Source organism: Notolepis coatsorum (assembly GCF_963971535.1).
Source record: "Notolepis coatsorum genome assembly, chromosome: 19".
Lineage (NCBI taxonomy): Eukaryota > Metazoa > Chordata > Actinopteri > Aulopiformes > Paralepididae > Notolepis > Notolepis coatsorum.
In genome coordinates this window covers 26,084,245-26,104,244 of record NC_140183.1, presented here as the reverse complement: position 1 = coordinate 26,104,244, position 20,000 = coordinate 26,084,245, and the positions used below count along the sequence as shown (strand labels likewise).

The following is a 20,000-nucleotide window of genomic DNA, read 5'->3' as shown; positions in this document are numbered from 1 at the left end:
ATGCCACTAGGGAACGAACACATTTTTTTTATTTAAAATCTGTTACAATCCCTAATATCACGGGGTCAAGGTCAAGAACCCAACCCTGTGGCAAGGCCGTAGCAGCGGAGCGCGAAGGAGGACCCAGCCCCAGGAAGGGTCAGGACCCCCCGGAAAAAAGGGGGCCTGGTGAGGCCAACTACGCCGCAGCATCGAGACCCCACCAGACGGTCACTAGTGACACCACCCCCCACATCGCCAGCATATCGGACAGGGCCCATCCAAGAGCAGGCCCTTCCCCCCTACAGCACGCCGCCCTGAAGCACTCAAAGAGGCTACACCCCCACAGTGGGACCAGGCAGCGCACCGGGGAGACAACCCCCAAAGAGGTTGATCCCTCAATTCAGGTCCAAAAGGACTCGACCTGTGCCTGGAGCACTGCGGACTAGACAGGCGCCTAAGGGGTCTGCTGAAAAAAGCACCCCGGCAGAAGGGGCGTTCGGTATGCTGTGCACCATGTCACAGCCTCCACAAAAAAAACCTGACCCTCTAGAGGGGCAGAGGCAGAGAAGGCTGACACGATTGGCAGACGTCATGAAGGGTGCAGGGGCACACTCGCAGGCAGACGGGGTCAAGCCCGGCCTAACCCGAGAGTCGACTCCGCTACCAACACACCTGGAAACCAACCACCCCCCAACAGGAGGCGGTTGTTCCTATAACCCCCCCAAGAAAAAACTCCAAAACACAACTGCGGGTATACACCAGCTATACAGCAGTACAAGTGTTTCAGTTCTCAAGAAGGGGTTAACCCAGGCCAACAGGTCGACGAGAACGAGTCCGGACCTGGGCCCGGTGGACCGGGACGTACACAGGGATGCCAGAGGGGTACAAGAACCACCTCGAGAGCCCCCTCCCAGCCCCGCCAAGCAGGAGAAGAGAGGGGCGAAAAAAGGACCAGGCTCCTTTAGCACAGCGCAAGGTACAACACAATATGGACCAAGCAATAGTGAAGGATAACACGCAGTGACATAACCACGAACACCTCCATAACATCAACCCCTGCAACGCCCGGGCCAACCCGGCATTTCCCCCCCGAAAAAGCACAAGTCCTTCAGGGTACCAGAACAGCAGATCTGCTCCCCGGCAGACAACGGGTTAACTGACCTGGTCCGGCGCGACCAGAACCAGTCCTGTGTCCTAATCACGCCACCATCCCCAGTCCTAAGAGGGGGATAGGTACGCGTGTCGATCTAAAACATCACAGAGGGCGCCACCAAGACGGTCAGAACATAAAAGCACTGCGCCCGGTGGCCCACCCCAAAAGCGTGAGACCCCTCCGCCAATGCTTTGATCTATTCCGTTATCTCCCCCCAGAGATGAACAAGAATTCATCGAGACTAACCTAGTACACTGGTGCTCGGAAAGGAGACAAACTCCATCCTAGTTGCCCCATAAAAACGCTGTTTCAATGATGAGCAACCAAGGCGCGCAAGCCCATGCGTGGTTCCACACAGAAGAACCCAGGGCCAGCACTATGTACACATCGAGACCCAAAACATATCAATGGTAATTCTAACAAGAACCCAGATAACGTTCCCTCCAAGCCGCCTGGGAGAGTGGCAGGAAGCCGGCCAAGAGACACAGATATGGGTCCCATATGACGCGTCTGAGGGAAAAACCCCCCTGTCAAACCTGCTCTGTATAAAGAGAGGAGACAGGGAACCCCCAGAGAGACTTCCCACGTGAGTAACAATTGAAAAGATATATGTAACATTGAGCTACGTGACCAAAAGCTCAAGACATATGCAACAGAGCGCAGAGCAGAAAACGTATTTTTAAGTTCACACGCACCGCATAACTCATCTTGACAACAACAGAGGTCCACAACATGGAGCCTGAAAATAACTCACGGAAGTCTCACAACCAATAGAAACGCGCCCAGTGACGTACTCTATGGCGGGGGGAATTCCGTGACCCACCTGCCCAAATATGGCGTGGGACCAGGGAACTCCCTCCCCCCCCCCCTTTCCCTACCCTGTGACGCGCTGACCCAACAGTGCGACAGGAAGCCCGAAGGACAGGAGGCCCAACCCCCTGACCAATCAGAAAAAAAGGGGAGGGAGGTTTATCAGTTCACCCCCTCATGACCCCACACCCCGGATACGATGAAAAACAACCAGCAGCAATGATACCCGCGTAGCTAGCATGCTACATGAAAAGCGTATATCCACTAGGATAAGCTAAACCAATGCACGCCAGCCACAGATGACAACTCGTTTGCGAACGGGTTTTATATACAAGGCTTTAGGCTCATGTGCAAAACACGTCACCCATGTTTTATGTCTAAAGAAAAAACACAGACTTTTAAGAGAGGGTCAAGACCTCGGTACAAGCTACATATATGAGCACTTCTGTAGGCTAACACTCTAACCAAGTTGTGGACTCGATGCCATGTTTCCAATGTAACAGAATACACACAACCCCCTCAGATAAAACGGTAAAATTTACCATTACAAGAAGAACACAGTCTTCTTCATGATGAGGGAAGACAAGTCTTTCGACCGAGTGCTAGCCACAGGCTTTGCCAAGCACACATATATATAGCGACCAGAACGATTTACAAGAAAATTGTCCTACTCACTTAAACAACACACAATCCCACAGCTAGGTGAGGGTTTATACACCGTATCCCCAATATATAACAGTGAATAAACACACAGTTTGTAACAAAAAACAGTCCCCCACCAGGTGGGACCTTTTATTTAGTAACAAAATTATATGTTGGGGAGGGGAAGGGGACAGGGGTAAACAGGGGAGAGTCACTAGCGGCGCCTGCCGCGTGCAGCACGGTGCTTGCCCCCACGGGGAGCCGGCCCGGAGGGACGGTTCTGGGGCGCCTGGTCACGTCGATCCCTACCGTCACCTCCGGGCGTGGGGCGGCTGGCTGCGGTGGACGAGGCACTCCCTCCACTCCTGGCCTTCTTGGACGATGGGCCCAGCAGCGGCGGCGGTGGTGGCGGAGGCAACGGTCGCGGTCCTCTGCCGCCGTTGTTTTCGTCGGCCATCACCAGTGGCATCGGGTCGGGGGAAATGGGGTTGGCGCTCCTCCTTCATCTCTCTGCAGGCAGCCTTCATCTGCTGCATGGCCGACCCGAAGAGCCCAGCATCGGAGAGGGGGGCCGTGAGCAGGGGAATCGTCTTCTGTTCCGGCACCCTCGCCTGCTCCAGCCAAAGGTGGCGCTGGGACAGAGTGGCCAGGGCGCGCCCCTTCCCGGCGGCTATCGCCTGCAGCTGGGTAAGGTGCAGGATGGCTCCAGCCGCCTGGGCGTGAAGGTACTGTTGATGGTCGTCCAATACCGACCCGCCCGCCATCATCCCCGACATGTAGCGCGCTAGCTGCGCGATGTTAGACGTCGCAGCTAGGCTCTGAGTCGCGGCGATGTACGCCTGGTCACTCCAGTTAGCCATCTCCCTAGCCCATTTCCCTTTGGGAACCGGCTTCCGCAACGGCTCCCACACCACTTCGGGACAAAGAATGGATGTCATCGGGCTATCAAGCCGAGGCACCCCGTCCTTTAGTTCCTGGACCAAACCCGCCACCCGCGTGAATGGCATGTAGGCGGGGGTAAGGCCAGTGATGCAGGAGATTACCTGTCCCTGTTTCACGTAGGCCTCCATCGAAGGGAAGAATGGGCAGACAACGCCTGTCTCTCTCACAGGACGACGTTGCCAGAGATGACCTATCATGTCATCAGGAACAGGTGCAGGCAGAGGCTGCGGCAACGCCACGCCATTAGCGGCTGCGGCGGCCGCCATGAGCTCGGGGAACAAGGCAAGCAACTCCCCTTGCGCACCTCCCTCCACGTCACTCGCGTCCCTCACGTACGGGAGGCTGCCATGTCGGGCGCCACCATCCGACGCGGCAAATAGCTGGGCATCTTGTCTCAGGGTCGGAGGTTCTAACCCAACACCGGAGAACAAGGGACCCCAAGGAGACGCAACACTCCCTGCCACACCCCGAGGGGGAGAATGATACGAATCCATTGGGGCATCAAACAAGAGCGCTCTCGCCCCCTCCATGTGATCCTCAGTTTCCATCGGACAGGGCAAGAGCACTCTCGTTCGGCTCCAGCACAACCCCAAAGCCAGGCCGTTCGCCCCTGCAGCTCGCCGCCCTACGATGGGAGCGAGCAAAGGCGAAGTGTTACGATGGTGCCGCTTTGCTGGCATGATGTGGTGGAACTCAGTTTGCAGTGTAGAACGGAGAGATAAACAGGATACAGGAGACGGCGTAGTGGTGAATAATAAGGCTTTTACTTAGAACAGAAAACAACAAACACGACTGACAACAACGGTAACAATTAAACAATGAACCAGCAAGTGTCTGCTGGCCCACAACACCTAATATACAAACACTAATTAGAGACAGAGGGTAATTACAAACAGGACACAGGTGTGGTAGACAGAAACAACAGAACACAGAGCACACTGGGAAAAACAATAACAATTGAACAAACTGAGACCAACAAGACTAAAACATATTTACAAAACACAGACAGGGGAACACAAGTCTAACAAAGTGGAGACAACAACGACAACACAGACAATAAACATAATAAACATAAATGGCAGTAAATAATATTAATCAGGTGAGTGAGCTGATGCCAGATCTGCCAGATCTGGATCAGCCCACCGGTTGGCAATGTTGTATTATGAAGGGGTGTATGGAAGGGGAGTTGAGACGGTCCGACACCTGGACCAGTCAAACCGGGAGAAGGGTTGCCGTCCGGTCCCGCAGGACCGGGGGAAGTGTTACACGAAGAGCCTGCGTCGCAAATCTCCAGGCACCAGAGGAGCTGTCGGCCGATAGGCAGACCGTCCACTGGCGGGGGAACCAGGGTTGGAACCAGGCCATCTCACGGGAGACGGCGGCTCAACGGCCCCTCGGAGAGGCAGACTCACCACCGGGCGCCGCTCGGGCGTATCTGACTGCCACGACCGTGGAGTCAGAGCAGCCCCACGACGCACGCGGCAATGGAGAAACGCTGGTGAAGGGTGACGTTGTGAGCGTTCAAACCCCCCGAAGGTGCAGACATTATGACTTAGCTTTTCTCGTAAATTGGCGAGAGAGAGAAAAAATAAGATACAATGTCCACGTAGCTCCTTTCCAACAACTATTTCGGCACTAAACTCAAGTGGTGTATACAGACACTTGTCGTGGTGAAAATAGGGAAGGAGCTGTTAGTATGGCCACATCCCCGCTTATGTAGAGGAGCGGATGGGGGTGTGGCCAGGCGGATGGGTGTGTACATGTGAAGAAATGTATTCAGTATTAGACTGGATATGGGATATGTTCCACTACGAGCAGAGCGTAAGCTAATACGATATATAACTATCCATCCAGATTGTTTCGGTGTGATTCACTTAGTTTTGGACATATCTGCCATAGAGATGTCTGTTGTTACTCCAATACAATGGAGCTGAATGGCACTCGGTTTGTGGCACTCTAAATTTTTTTAATATATACATTTAGCATTTATTATTTATACAAAATCAAAAGCAACATCTCTTTCCAGAAATCATGACCCGGTTATTCAGGATAACCCACAGACCTTGTTGTGAGCATGTAACTATTTTCGACCAAACTAGTTTCTAGGAATAATCTTTTACCGAAGTATAACCAAAGAAAATGGGGTTGGTTAAGAATTTCTTACTTTTTCAAATTGTTGAGTTCTCTGAACGAAACTCTCTGAATGAAAAAAACACATGTGTGTTTATTCCCTAGTCTCCTGATAGAATACACAGCTCCATACAGACATGTATAGAGAGACAGAGGCTGCTGTTGTTTTTTACAACTTGTTATATTTGATATTCTGTACCTTCACTGAGGGAAATGGGAAAGGCATGTACGTGCGTGCGCACATGTGTGTGTGCACGCATGTGTGTGTGTGCTGTGTGTGTGTGTGTGTGTGTGTGTGTGTGTGTGTGTGTGTGTGTGTGTGTGTGTGTGTGTGTGTGTGTGTGTGTGTGTGTATGTGTGTGTGTGTGTGTATGTGTGTGTGTCTTAGTCCCACTGGATGGTATTATCCAGGGTGTGTGGGGAATAGCTGTCTGCTGCCTCGCAAAGACAAACAGAATGCAGGTTCTCTCTCTCATCTCTTATCTCTCTCTCCCTCTCTCTGCTTTCTCTCTTATACAAACACACACACACAGAGACACACACAGAGACACACACACAGATACGCAGGCACGCAGGCACACACGCACGCACGCACGCACACACACACACACACACACACACACACACACACACACACACACACACACACACACACACACACACACACACACACACACACACACACACACACACACACACACACACACACACACACACACACACACACACACACACACACACACACACACACACACACACACCGTACAAACCTACTGCACCTGACTCTTCCTCTCTAAGGCATATCACTCTGTCAAATGGCACTTTAATAAATTAGGTACTTTCCTACCTCTTGGCTTGTTATTTATATTAGTGTGATTCTTACCACATGTACATTTTAGGCAGCTATTTATCTGGAGCAACCATGAAAGACGCAACAAAAGATCAATCATATGGTACGGCTGCTTGATTACGACAAAAATCATATTCACAATAATTTTGATTGATATTGAAATTACGATTATTAAACACGATTACTCGATGATTTGAGAACATCACAACGACTACTTTTGTTTTCCCTCTCTTCTCGACCAAAGGCTGCCTTTCTGTCATCTTCTACAAGTTACCAAAGACAGTGCAGTGTTGTGCAGGAAGGGTGTGCTGCATTTACAACACAAGACAAAATGAGAGCGATGCGGCATGCGGCAAATTTATCGTTTTATCACGATTATCTTGTTTTCACGATCGTGGGAGGTCAAAATCGCCATTGAATTTGAAACTCGATTAATCTAATCATATGTTAGATTCATCTCCATATCAAATCACATCTTGCACAACCAATGTGCAAGATGTGTTTCACAGTTCGTAAGCAAGTACAGCAAGTAGCCAGAATACACACCAAAGGCAAAAGGAGAGAAAGTAGCAGAAGAAGAGACTGCTAAAAACAAACCTACAAAATGAATGACAAACCAGAACCCAGATCCAGTCCACTTGTATCGTTCTCACCTGAGAGATGGGGTGGTTGACGTACACCCAGCCCGTACTGGGGTTGATATGCAGGTAAGCAGGCTTCTGACGCGACAGTGAATACGCAATGGCCGCATTACTCCCCTGGTCGTCGTCGTGGGCCGCCGCTCGCAGGAAACTAGTCCCCAGCGGAGTGTCCTCACGCAGGAAGTCTGGTAGAGAGGGGTTAAAGGTTAAAGGTATGGATGTACTTCATGATTCTTAATCTGCACAACTGCTGTATAATGTAAAGACTTTTCAAACTTGACAATATTCTAAATGGTTAAGTTTACTTCCTGCTGCAGTGCTGAGCGAAAAGCCAGTATGGCTTTAGGCAAAACAGGTCAACAGCGACTGCCTTAATGAATATTATTGAAGAAATAAGAACAGCAACAGATAAAAGGAAATTAACAATAGGGGTGTTTATTGATTTAAAAAATGCATTTGATACCTCCTAGATCATAACATTTTAATTACTTAATTACGTTCATATGGTGTGAGAGGAATGGTTCTTGAATGGTTGAGTAGTTATCTCCACAATAGGCAACAATATGTGCAGTTGGCAGATGTCAAATCTGAGCTCATGAAAATTGAATGTGGGGTACCGCAAGGTTCGGTTTTGGGGCCTAAACTATTTCTTTTATAAATTAATGATATTTGTGATGTTTCAAAACTATTACAGTTTGCCTTGTTTGCTGATGATACCAATTATTTTTGCTCTGGAAATAATTTAAAGGAACTAGCTGTATATAGGGCGGCTGGGTGGCGCAGCGGTCTAAGCGCTCGTCACCAACGCGTGAGACACCGGTATCGAATCCGGCTGTCAGTGTTGCCTCCGGCTTGGGCCGGCCATCATACTGACTCAACAGGTCGGTCAGGGCGCCTGCACAGCAAGGACAGGAGATGGACAGGGTAGTGTGAGCCTCCCACACGTTACACCTCGCCAATGAGAGTCCGCGCTGGCAGGTGAAAAGAAGTGGCTGTCTGACTCCGCATGTATCAGAGGGGACATGCGATAGATTCTTCAACCCTCCCTACGACCGACCAGTGGGGGGCACATGCGAGCAACAATCAAGACAGGGATGGGAGAAAAAACTTAAAAAGAAGGAGAAAAAGTGGATCAAAAAAGGAACTAGCTGAATATATTGTCTATGAAATGACAAAGCTAAAATATTTGTTTGATGTAAATAAGCTATCACTGAAATTTATGATTTTTGGCAATCGAAAACGAGAGGAAAATATAGTACTGACCATAGATGGAGTTGATATAGCACATGTTAAAAAAAAGATGTCCAAGAGTATTTTTGTTATGAATAAAGTAGGGCTGTCAAAATTAATGCTTTAACTCTGGAGATTAATTTAAATAATTTAAAGCGTTAATTTCTTTTAATCTAGATTAATCTATGGAGTGAAAAATGTTCAACGTTCTCAACTTTCAGCAGTATATTTGCTTGTTCTTTTTTTGCATTGACTCATGCACCTTTAAAAAAAAACATCTGACATGAAGATGGAACACATTTTTGTTGTTAATATGATTTATATTACTGGTAGTTCATACAGGACATTATCATCCTCTAAGCCAATCTGCACTTTAACATTGGCCTGGGTTGTTTTTATTTCTGTTAGCGCCGCGGATATAAGAAAGCGGTCTAGCTGAGTCAATGTTGATGGTTTTGTTGAACATTTGTATTTCACAGGAGAGAAACTGTATTCAAAGAAAGCTATTAAAATAGTCTTTGAATCTAAATATACTTTCTTTGTGTTGATTTTACATTAATTCCATGATTTTACTCAAGTAAATATCTGTTACAAGCTTCGGTCTTAAGTAGAAAAATTCGATTTTTTATCTAGATTAATCTAGATTAATTACAGAAAATTGTGAGATTAATTAGTAATTTTTTTTTAAATCTATTGACAGCACTAGAATAAAGTAAAGGATGTGTTAGAGTATGAGGCAATGAGAACACTCTACTGTTCACTCATCTCACCATATCTCAGTTATTGTGTTGAAGTATGGGGGAATACTTATGGGACCAATATAAGACCATTATATATACTATAGAAGAGGGCTGTAAGAATCACACATAAAGTGAATTATTGAGAACACACAAACATATTATTTATTAAATCTAGAATAATTAAACTTGAAGACATGGTTAAGTTTCAAACAATGTTAATTATGTTTAGGGCAAGAAATAAGATTACAAATTACTAAATCTTTTTCATTTAGAAAGTGAGTTTAGTAGGAGGAAATACAATTTTAAACATCAGTTCGCACGTACCACACTTAAACAGATGTGTCCTTCAGTTATTGGTGTAAATTTGTGGAATTCTCTCCATAGCGAGCTTAAGGATGTAATAGTGATTGTCAATTCAAAAAGAATTATACATTTTTTTATGGTATTTATGATCTTGTATGACAACTCTACGATTGTATTGCTTCCATGTGGTAAATAAAACTCTGAATCTGAATCTGCTAATGTCAATAACTGACACCACTGGGCCCAAGCTGTTCCCATAGCGACACAATGCTACTGAACAGGTCTATTCTACCGTCTGCTGTTTGTCAAGCTGTCTCTGTGGGCGGTATGTGAGGCCCTGTTGTTATTGTGCCAGGGAGCCTTTCTAAGCTGTTCATACTGTATGTCTTTGCACCCTTTGCAAATCCTTCTACCTTTTTCTAACATAAAATTAGACAACAACACCCCTGACATACACACACGCACGCACGCACGCACGCACACGCACACGCACACGCACACACACACACACACACACACACACACACACACACACACACCACCACCACCATCACCAACCCAACAACAACAACAACAACAACAACAACAACAACAACAACAACAACAACAACAACAACAACAACAACAACGGGGGAAAACACAGAGCCGTTTCTAGCCGTGTTTCTGTGGACCCCCATAAATGAATGCGTGTCCTAGAAACATTTCAATCCGCCTGTTAAATAGTTAATGAGCCACTCTGATTGTTTTCCTAATCCGATGAAAAGGAATTCTGACATGTTGCTTATCAAAACACATATTTGCACACATGGTAAACAAACATGGCCCCATGAGAGCAGCACAGGGACTGGCGGCAAATGTTTCATCAGTCATATAAGAGATTTTCCATGATTGCTTGGCTGATTATATATATATATATATATACTGTATATGACAAATAATGATGATTTTTGAAAAACATGTGCCACAGAATGATATAGGGCTTAGCTGAAGTTGTATATTTTACTCTTGGTTTGCTGAGCCCATTACTCTACTGACATTTGACACTAATGTTTTGACTCTTTTGAGTAATTCAATTGTATCAGTTCCCAATATTTGTCTTACTTTATCACATTCAAAGTCTACAACGTTTCGAGTCGCCATGTAGGTTTAGAATGTTCAAGATTTTCAAAACCCATGACAGCACAGAACGTTGTAGACTTTTGATGTGATAAAGTAAGACAAATATTGGGATACAATGTTGGCAGTCTTTTTTAATTACTCAAAAGAGTCAAAACATTAGTGTAAAATGTCAGTAGAGTAGTGGGCTCAGCAAACCAAGAGTGTTGCCAGTCTTTCTGAATTGCACAGATTCACTTCTTCAACTCAGCACCTGGTAAAGAGATGAGCGTGTGTACTGTATGTGTGTATACTCTGACCCATTGTACCTCTGGTTCATGCCAGTATGAGCCTTATTTACAAACTGGGATTAGGCTAAATAGACTACTTCCAATCTGAACTGCAACAGTATAACAGATTCAGCATGGAAATGTAATAGACATATCTTTTTTCTCAGAGACAGGACTGTGTTGACATGAGGCTCTAAAGCAATGAGGTAACAGAGTTGATTTAGTTGAGTGGGACACAGATGACTTCTGTCTCTAATACACTGATTTGTGGTTGTAATACACTGATTTATGGTTGTAATACACAGATTTATTGTTGTAATACACTGATTTGTGGTTGTAATACCACTCAGTATGTTCTCCTGTGAAATGTAATGTAAAATGTTTACCCTCTCTACAAGTAGCTTGAGTGCGGAAGTTTTCAGTGTGTAGAGTGGTCGGCATATCAGTGAAATGATTGCAGAATGGGTACAATACAGTACAGCTCAATACACACAATTGTTAAGGGGATGCAGACCAGAGAAAGACTTTCGTCTTGTTTACATCAGGGTCCCCCATTTTCAATTCATCAGGACATATATGACATACATGACATACAGATAGACAGTACTGCTACATCTATACATTTATGACATACCAGATTTGCAAATACAGTACTGTTTGTGGTACAAAAAGAGTCCAGAAAAGGGAGTATATACATTTGACGTAAAAACTGTACATTGGAGGAGGTTGGGTGGGGTTGGGTGGGTAGGAGGGGTTGGGGGGGGGAACACTGTACAACTGTACAAGCAAAACTGTACATTGGAATATTGACAACCATACTAGGTAATTTACTGTACATTGGAGGGGGTTGGGGGGGGGGAACACTGTACAAACAAGCAAAACTGTACATTGGAATATTGACAAAACCATACTAGGTAAATTACTGTACATTGGAGGGGGTTGGGTTAGGACATTTAGGGGCCAGTTTCGAATTGCAGTCTCCCGTAGGTGTTCTTTGAGAGTGGTTTTGAAAGTGGGTAGTGATTCACATTCCTTTACAGCTTTAGGTAGGGCGTTCCACATTGATGTTGCATAATTGCGAAGCGTGTTTAGTCCCTTGTTTGAGCCGAATCTGGGTTTAACATGATTTGTGGAGCTCCCTCTGGTGTTGTGATCGTGGTATTCACTGACCTTTGGGAAGTATTTTGACATGTACATGGGTACCTTAGTCGTATAGTGTATCTTGTAGACCAGGCCCATTGCAAGTTGCTGTACTCTGTCGTCTACTCTAAGCCATCCTAGGTTGTCAAAGTGGGCAGGGGTGAGGTGGGTTCTAGGAGTAAGGTCAAGCAGTAGTCTGACCAGTTTGTTTTGAGATGTTTGTAATTTAGTTTTTAGCGCCTTTGAGGTGCTTTGGTACCATGAGGTGCAAGCATAGTCGTAGTACCCTTGAATGAGTGCTCCTGCCAGAGTCTTCAGGGTATTCTTGTTTACCAGAGAGGAGATCCGGTACAAGAATCGAGTTCGTTGGTTGACTTTTTTTTATTACATTGGATGCCATTTTGTCACAGGAGAGATTTGCCTCTAGGATGGAACCCAGGTAGGTAATATCTTCTTTCCTTGTGACAATATTGTCACCCACTGTAACTGAGAAGCCGTCGGTCTTGCTGAGTTTGTTATTTGAACCGAAGAGAATGGACTCTGTTTTGCCCATGTGTAATGATAGTTTATTATCAGCGAGCCATATGCAGATTTTGCCTAGTTCCGAGCTGAGGGTTTTTTCAACCTGTAACTTGTTCTTGTCAGAGACCAGCAGGGCTGAGTCGTCCGCAAACAGGAACAAGTTGCAGTCACAGGCTGACGACATGTCATTTGCATAAATTAGGAAGAGTAGCGGTCCTAGTATGCTTCCTTGTGGAACACCACAGCTCACTGTGAGGGGGGGGGGATAGAGTACCGTTTACCTCTACCATCTGTTCTCTCCCCTCCAGGTAGGATTGCATCCAGCTCACTGATAGACTATCAAAACCAATTGCTTTTAGCTTGTCAATCAGAATGGAGTGATTGACAGTGTCGAAGGCCTTTTGTAGGTCCAGCATGACCATTCCATGGTCTCTATGTGGCAGGTAGGGGAGAACGGGGGACATTGACACGCGGGTAGGTTGTCACATTCATTATATTTCACCACCAGAGGGTCCTGTCTCCCATATTTTGGTATTTAAATGTCCAGAATTGGGGTCAGATTTCACCTACATTTTCATCGTTGGAGTGAAACAGCTGAACTTGACTTTTTGTGTTTTTCATGTCCATTTGTAAATATTCCGCTCCTCAGTATTTTTCTTCTAGGCTTTTACACAATTGGTTTATAATGAAACAATTATTACCCTTAAAAAGTGTGAAGGGATAGCTATAGTTTAGATTGTTGTTACCTAGCTAACTAGTTGTTAGATGGCTGTTAGCCTTGATGCTATCAAGACATTCCAGTTGGGGTTGGTCGTCACATTTTCTTTGGGGTTGGTTGTCACATGGAGTGCCCAGACCCTACATTTGGCATCACTGTAACAAGTGAATGAGTGTTATTATTTTTATTAATTTTTTATATAGGATGGCCTAAAGATGTGTTCCTGTTTATGTTCATGTTAAGATGCATTAAGTTATGTATTTGTCAACTTGTCAACACAATTAAACTTTCAAATTTAGTTCTGCCTTCTTGTCTTCTTTTTAATATTTTTTCCCATTAAAACACATAGTGACAACCAACCCCATAGTGTGTGACAACCATCCCCATGATGGGGTTGGTTGCCACAATGTGTCAGAGTGTCTTTGATAGGTGATTGACTCTTTGTTACAATACGTTGGAAAATAAGAGGGATACACATTTCAAGCCAATATCTTAAGCTTCAATTTAATGTAGGAATGACTATTAAAAGATGTTTTGATGATGAGCAATTCACACTAGAGTAAAAAGTGTGACAACGTCCCCCGTTCTCCCCTACATGGTAGACAGACTGTGAATAGGGTCTAAGGTCCAAAATAGCAAAGGTATCCTTTAAAAAAAGAATACAGAGGAGACTGTACGCGATTCAGCAATGTTTTCTTATTTTTGCTTTTCTCTTAGGCAAGACCAAATTCTAAGAGTGGTTGAGAGCACTCTTACCCAGATAAGAAACTCTTACCCCAAAACAAAAATGTTTTTTTTACCATTGGTCAATTGCCCCCAAATACGACTTTAATAAATATTATTATTATTATTATTATAACTTATTGCGTGCGTTCTGATTCTGAAATGGATTATATATTGCTGTTAGAACAGTTAAATGCTCTGGCTGCCAGGCCGTACACATAGAACGCATATTTAGAGATCGTCTAGATCTATTTGCAGAGCCAGATGAGTGGCTGCTTAGCCGTTTCAGATTGCCAAGAGCGGTCCTTTTACATGTATGCAATACTCTGGAGCCTCAACTCAGACACAACACACGCCGGTCAAATCCTGTGCCTCCACACCCACAAGTTCTGATCACACTCAGGGTTTTAGCCACAGGGACCTTTGAGGTGACATGTCCGGTATTTCCCAACCTACTGTGCGATTGGCTTTTGACAAGCGTGCAGTCGTTCAGTATTGACAAAGCCTACTTTGCTGGAGAGATTAATTTAGTGCGTGTGTGTGTGTGTGTGTGTGTGTGTGTGTGTGTGTGTGTGTGTGTGTGTGTGTGTGTGTGTGTGTGTGTGTGCGCTCGTGCACTGAGCCTGCCTTGCTAAGCCGTTTATTTATTTAATTATATTTATTTATGGAGCATTTATTTATCCACTCTGGTTGGACTGTGTATTGTACTTATGCTGTATAATAACAATACATTTGAATCTAATCTAATTTTGATATCAGTCGCAAATCGCTTCCTGTTGAATGGATCAGATGCCGAACCTCTGCTGTTTTGCACACCGCCCTCGCCATTTTGCACACGCCTCATTTGCCTTATAAGGAGCTGGCGGGGCGTGTCTATATGCAAATGTATGAGCGAGAACACACATTTCAGTTTAAGAATGAGTGGGATTCATCATTGAACACACCTGGGTTAGAACAGATTTGGACGTTAAGAACGGGGTGATGAATGCGGCGTTGGCTTTTCTTATTTTTCTCGGTCAAGAAAAAATATAAGAAAAATATATAATAATAATAATAATAATAATAATAATAATAATAATAATAATAATAATAATAATAATAATAATAATAATAATAATAATAATAATAATAATAATAATAATAATAATAATAATAATAATAATAATAATAATAATAATAATAATTCATTTATTTTGTAAAGCGCTTTTCAAAGACCCAAAGTCGCTGACAATAGGCAAAAAAAAAGAAACAAAGAAAAACAAAGAAACAGAACCACAGGGATTTTTCTCGGTTAAGAAAAAATATAAGAAAAATATATAAGAGAGTATTGGTGAATGAGGCCCATTGTGTCTCATCAGAGTTGCCCAAAAAGTTGCCCTGTGTATCACCGTCTTAACACAGTTGACTTATGAGTGTCACCCTGTTGACTTATAAGCAATGTGTGAAATACCCAGTGGTCCTGTCTAACTATAGTGCTTCAGTATCACAGATACAACATTAAATACAAGATTTTATGAATGCAAGGCAATGGACTGGGCTACACACACTTTGCACACACAGCACCAAGGCAAAAAATATACACATTAAGGCCAAAAATATCATATACAATAAGGCCACTCAAGGGACAACACAACTACAACAACTATGACCTCAAAAGAATCCATGCATAGTAAGCTTTGAAATGAAATGTTTTTGTGACAAATCATTTTGAAAAACCTTTTCCAGAAACCTTTTTTCTGTCGGGGCTTTCAGGGGTGTCATCAAGGGATCTCAAGTGTCATCAAGGGATCAGAGACCCCCTACAGCCAAGACCCCCCTATATTTCACCCCCTGCTTATGAGTGTAACACAATCGACTTGTACAGTATATACTAGGGATGTTCGATATTGGCTTTTTTTTTTACCGATATCCGATATACCGATATTGTCCAACTCTTAATTTCCGATACCGATATCAACCGATACCGATATATGCAGGGTCCCCCCCCCCCCCCCCCCAAAAAACGGAATAATTTCAGGTATTTAACATTACATATCTCTTGTCGTGGAATTAACCCAACATTATGCAAACTTTTGACAATAAATAAAATAAGAATTTGTTCTTACTTGCTTGCCTGGGTAAATAAAGGTTAAATAAAATAATAATTATTATTATATATATTATTTCCGATATTACATTTGAATGGCAATATCGGCCGATAATATGATGCATGAGCGTGGAGCAGCCCAGAGACACTTACATTGGTAACGGCTGTTCTCGAACTTGGGGTCGTTGTCGTTCTGGTCGGCGATGAGGATAGTGATCTGGCAGATGCCGATGAGGGGCTCCTGACCCTGGTCCGTGGCCGTGACGGACAGGGTGTACTCCCTCTGACGCTCCCTGTCGAAACTCAGTGTGGTGGTGATCACACCTATAGGGATGGACAGGAGGGAAGCACACACACACACACACACACACACACACACACACACACACACACACACACACACACACACACACACACACACACACACACACACACACACACACACACACACACACACACACACACACACACACACACACACACACACACACACACACACACACACACACACGTATATGGATATTTTTCTCTCTGCGTTTTGGCCTCCTGCCCACATGAAAATGATGTCAAACAGAGTTTTACTGAAAATGGAGCTTTGTTTGTGTATTGTGCATTGTCATGTGGACATTGTCATGTGGACATTGTCATGTGGATGGAGAGATTTTCTAAAACACTGTTGGTGTGGAAAATTATTTCTTATACCTTATAAGACAATTTAAAAACAATTACAGATTGTGGTGACCTGCTTGGTCACCAGTGCTCTAAACCGACCCATGGCCACTAGTGCCCCTCATTCCAATGTCCCCAGTAGGGCGCTCCACGATTCAGGAGCACAGGAGCCAAAGGCAGATCTACTAACTTCAGTATGAACTCTAGGCTCTTTAAGTGTGAGCGAGCCATTTGGCTTAGGGTCCAGAGGTCCATTCCAACAATGAGGTAATATATAAACAAATGCCAGTGCAAATCTCGTCTTTCCGCCAAAGAGGACCACAAAACGATATTGTACACGTCACAGTAGTGAGTGCTATAACCATCACCAGTGATGCATCTGATGGCTGAATGATATACAGAGTCTAAGGGCTTAACCCTTTCACTATTAGTGTGGTAGTGAAAGGGTTTACACTTTGTTGTGTGGTAGTAAATGGTGCATTCATATAGCAGCTTTTATCCAAAGCGATTTACAATTTGTTCCTCACATTTTACCCATTCACCCACAGACGGCGGAAGCAACCATGCTGTGTGTGTGTGTGTCTGTGCGTGTGTGCGTGTGAGTGTGTACGTGTGTGCAGAGGAGCAGCAGAGCGGTGCGGGCTGGGTGATAAGGCAGACAGGGGCTTAGCAGTAACTAGCAGTGTTCCCTGCTCCGAGGAGAGAGAGAGACCATGCTGTCCGGGAGGAGCGGGAATCGAACCGGCAACCTCCGGATTAACCAGACGACTGCTCTACCTCCCCGAGCCACTATCACACAGTGGTAGTGAAAGGGTTAACCCTTTGTAGTGTGGTAGTGAAAGGGTTAAGAGTGGAAACAACCCTATATATAGTGTGGTGCGGCAGCAGCAGCCGCGTGTCAGCTCTCTAACCTGTGTCGGGGTCGATGTCGAAGCCAGACCGCACCCCGTCACGGTGCATGATCCCGTACTTCACCTCCCCGTTGACCCCCATGTCTGCGTCGTGGGCGTGGACGCGGAGCACGAAGGAGCCGGGCGGCTGGTTCTCCAGGACTCCGGTGTTTACACTGTAGTTGTGGCACTAGGAGAAGCAGAAGGGATCAGACGCTAATAACCACATTGACATTTGTACTTGTGCTGTGGCGGTGCAGTGGTAAGTACACTTCAGAGGTACTTGTGCTGTAGCGGTGCAGTGGTAAGTACACTTCAGAGGTACTTGTGCTGTAGCGGTGCAGTGGTAAGTACACTTCAGAGGTACTTGTGCTGTGGCGGTGCAGTGGTAAGTACACTTCAGATGTACTTGTGCTGTAGCGGTGCAGTGGTAAGTACACTTCAGAGGTACTTGTGCTGTGGCGGTGCAGTGGTAAGTACACTTCAGAGGTACTTGTGCTGTAGCGGTGCAGTGGTAAGTACACTTCAGATGTACTTGTGCTGTGGCGGTGCAGTGGTAAGTACACTTCAGAGGTACTTGTGCTGTGGCGGTGCAGTGGTAAGTACACTTCAGAGGTACTTGTGCTGTGGCGGTGCAGTGGTAAGTACACTTCAGAGGTACTTGTGCTGTAGCGGTGCAGTGGTAAGTACACTTCAGAGGTACTTGTGCTGTAGCGGTGCAGTGGTAAGTACACTTCAGAGGTACTTGTGCTGTGGCGGTGCAGTGGTAAGTACACTTCAGAGGTACTTGTGCTGTGGCAGTGCAGTGGTAAGTACACTTCAGAGGTACTTGTGCTGTGGCGGTGCAGTGGTAAGTACACTTCAGAGGTACTTGTGCTGTGGCGGTGCAGTGGTAAGTACACTTCAGAGGTACTTGTGCTGTAGCGGTGCAGTGGTAAGTACACTTCAGAGGTACTTGTGCTGTAGCGGTGCAGTGGTAAGTACACTTCAGAGGTACTTGTGCTGTAGCGGTGCAGTGGTAAGTACACTTCAGAGGTACTTGTGCTGTAGCGGTGCAGTGGTAAGTACACTTCAGAGGTACTTGTGCTGTGGCAGTGCAGTGGTAAGTACACTTCAGAGGTACTTGTGCTGTAGCGGTGCAGTGGTAAGTACACTTCAGAGGTACTTGTGCTGTAGCGGTGCAGTGGTAAGTACACTTCAGAGGTACTTGTGCTGTGGCGGTGCAGTGGTAAGTACACTTCAGAGGTACTTGTGCTGTGGCGGTGCAGTGGTAAGTACACTTCAGAGGTACTTGTGCTGTGGCGGTGCAGTGGTAAGTACACTTCAGAGGTACTTGTGCTGTGGCGGTGCAGTGGTAAGTACACTTCAGAGGTACTTGTGCTGTGGCGGTGCAGTGGTAAGTACACTTCAGAGGTACTTGTGCTGTAGCGGTGCAGTGGTAAGTACACTTCAGAGGTACTTGTACTGTAGCGGTGCAGTGGTAAGTACACTTCAGAGGTACTTGTGCTGTAGCGGTGCAGTGGTAAGTACACTTCAGAGGTACTTGTGCTGTAGCGGTGCAGTGGTAAGTACACTTCAGAGGTACTTGTGCTGTAGCGGTGCAGTGGTAAGTACACTTCAGAGGTACTTGTGCTGTAGCAGTGCAGTGGTAAGTACACTTCAGAGGTACTTGTGCTGTGGCGGTGCAGTGGTAAGTACACTTCAGAGGTACTTGTGCTGTAGCGGTGCAGTGGTAAGTACACTTCAGAGGTACTTGTGCTGTAGCGGTGCAGTGGTAAGTACACTTCAGAGGTACTTGTGCTGTAGCGGTGCAGTGGTAAGTACACTTCAGAGGTACTTGTGCTGTAGCGGTGCAGTGGTAAGTACACTTCAGAGGTACTTGTGCTGTGGCGGTGCAGTGGTAAGTACACTTCAGAGGTACTTGTGCTGTGGCGGTGCAGTGGTAAGTACACTTCAGAGGTACTTGTGCTGTAGCGGTGCAGTGGTAAGTACACTTCAGAGGTACTTGTGCTGTAGCGGTGCAGTGGTAAGTACACTTCAGAGGTACTTGTGCTGTAGCGGTGCAGTGGTAAGTACACTTCAGAGGTACTTGTGCTGTAGCGGTGCAGTGGTAAGTACACTTCAGAGGTACTTGTGCTGTAGCGGTGCAGTGGTAAGTACACTTCAGAGGTACTTGTGCTGTGGCGGTGCAGTGGTAAGTACACTTCAGAGGTACTTGTGCTGTAGCGGTGCAGTGGTAAGTACACTTCAGAGGTACTTGTGCTGTAGCGGTGCAGTGGTAAGTACACTTCAGAGGTACTTGTGCTGTAGCGGTGCAGTGGTAAGTACACTTCAGAGGTACTTGTGCTGTAGCGGTGCAGTGGTAAGTACACTTCAGAGGTACTTGTGCTGTAGCGGTGCAGTGGTAAGTACACTTCAGAGGTACTTGTGCTGTAGCGGTGCAG

General features: G+C 45.6%; 1 protein-coding gene across 1 annotated transcript in view; it reads right to left on the bottom strand.

Annotated features, from left to right (window-relative positions):
• Positions 1-20,000, bottom strand: part of LOC311246428 (neural-cadherin) — a gene marked incomplete at its 3' end in the record, with an annotated part of 215,198 nt that overhangs the window by 113,639 nt on the left and 81,559 nt on the right. The window contains 3 exon segments of the mRNA XM_084336584.1: positions 7,163-7,335; positions 16,151-16,321; positions 17,578-17,746. Of these exon segments, the coding sequence (XP_084192710.1) occupies positions 7,163-7,335; positions 16,151-16,321; positions 17,578-17,746 (513 nt within the window).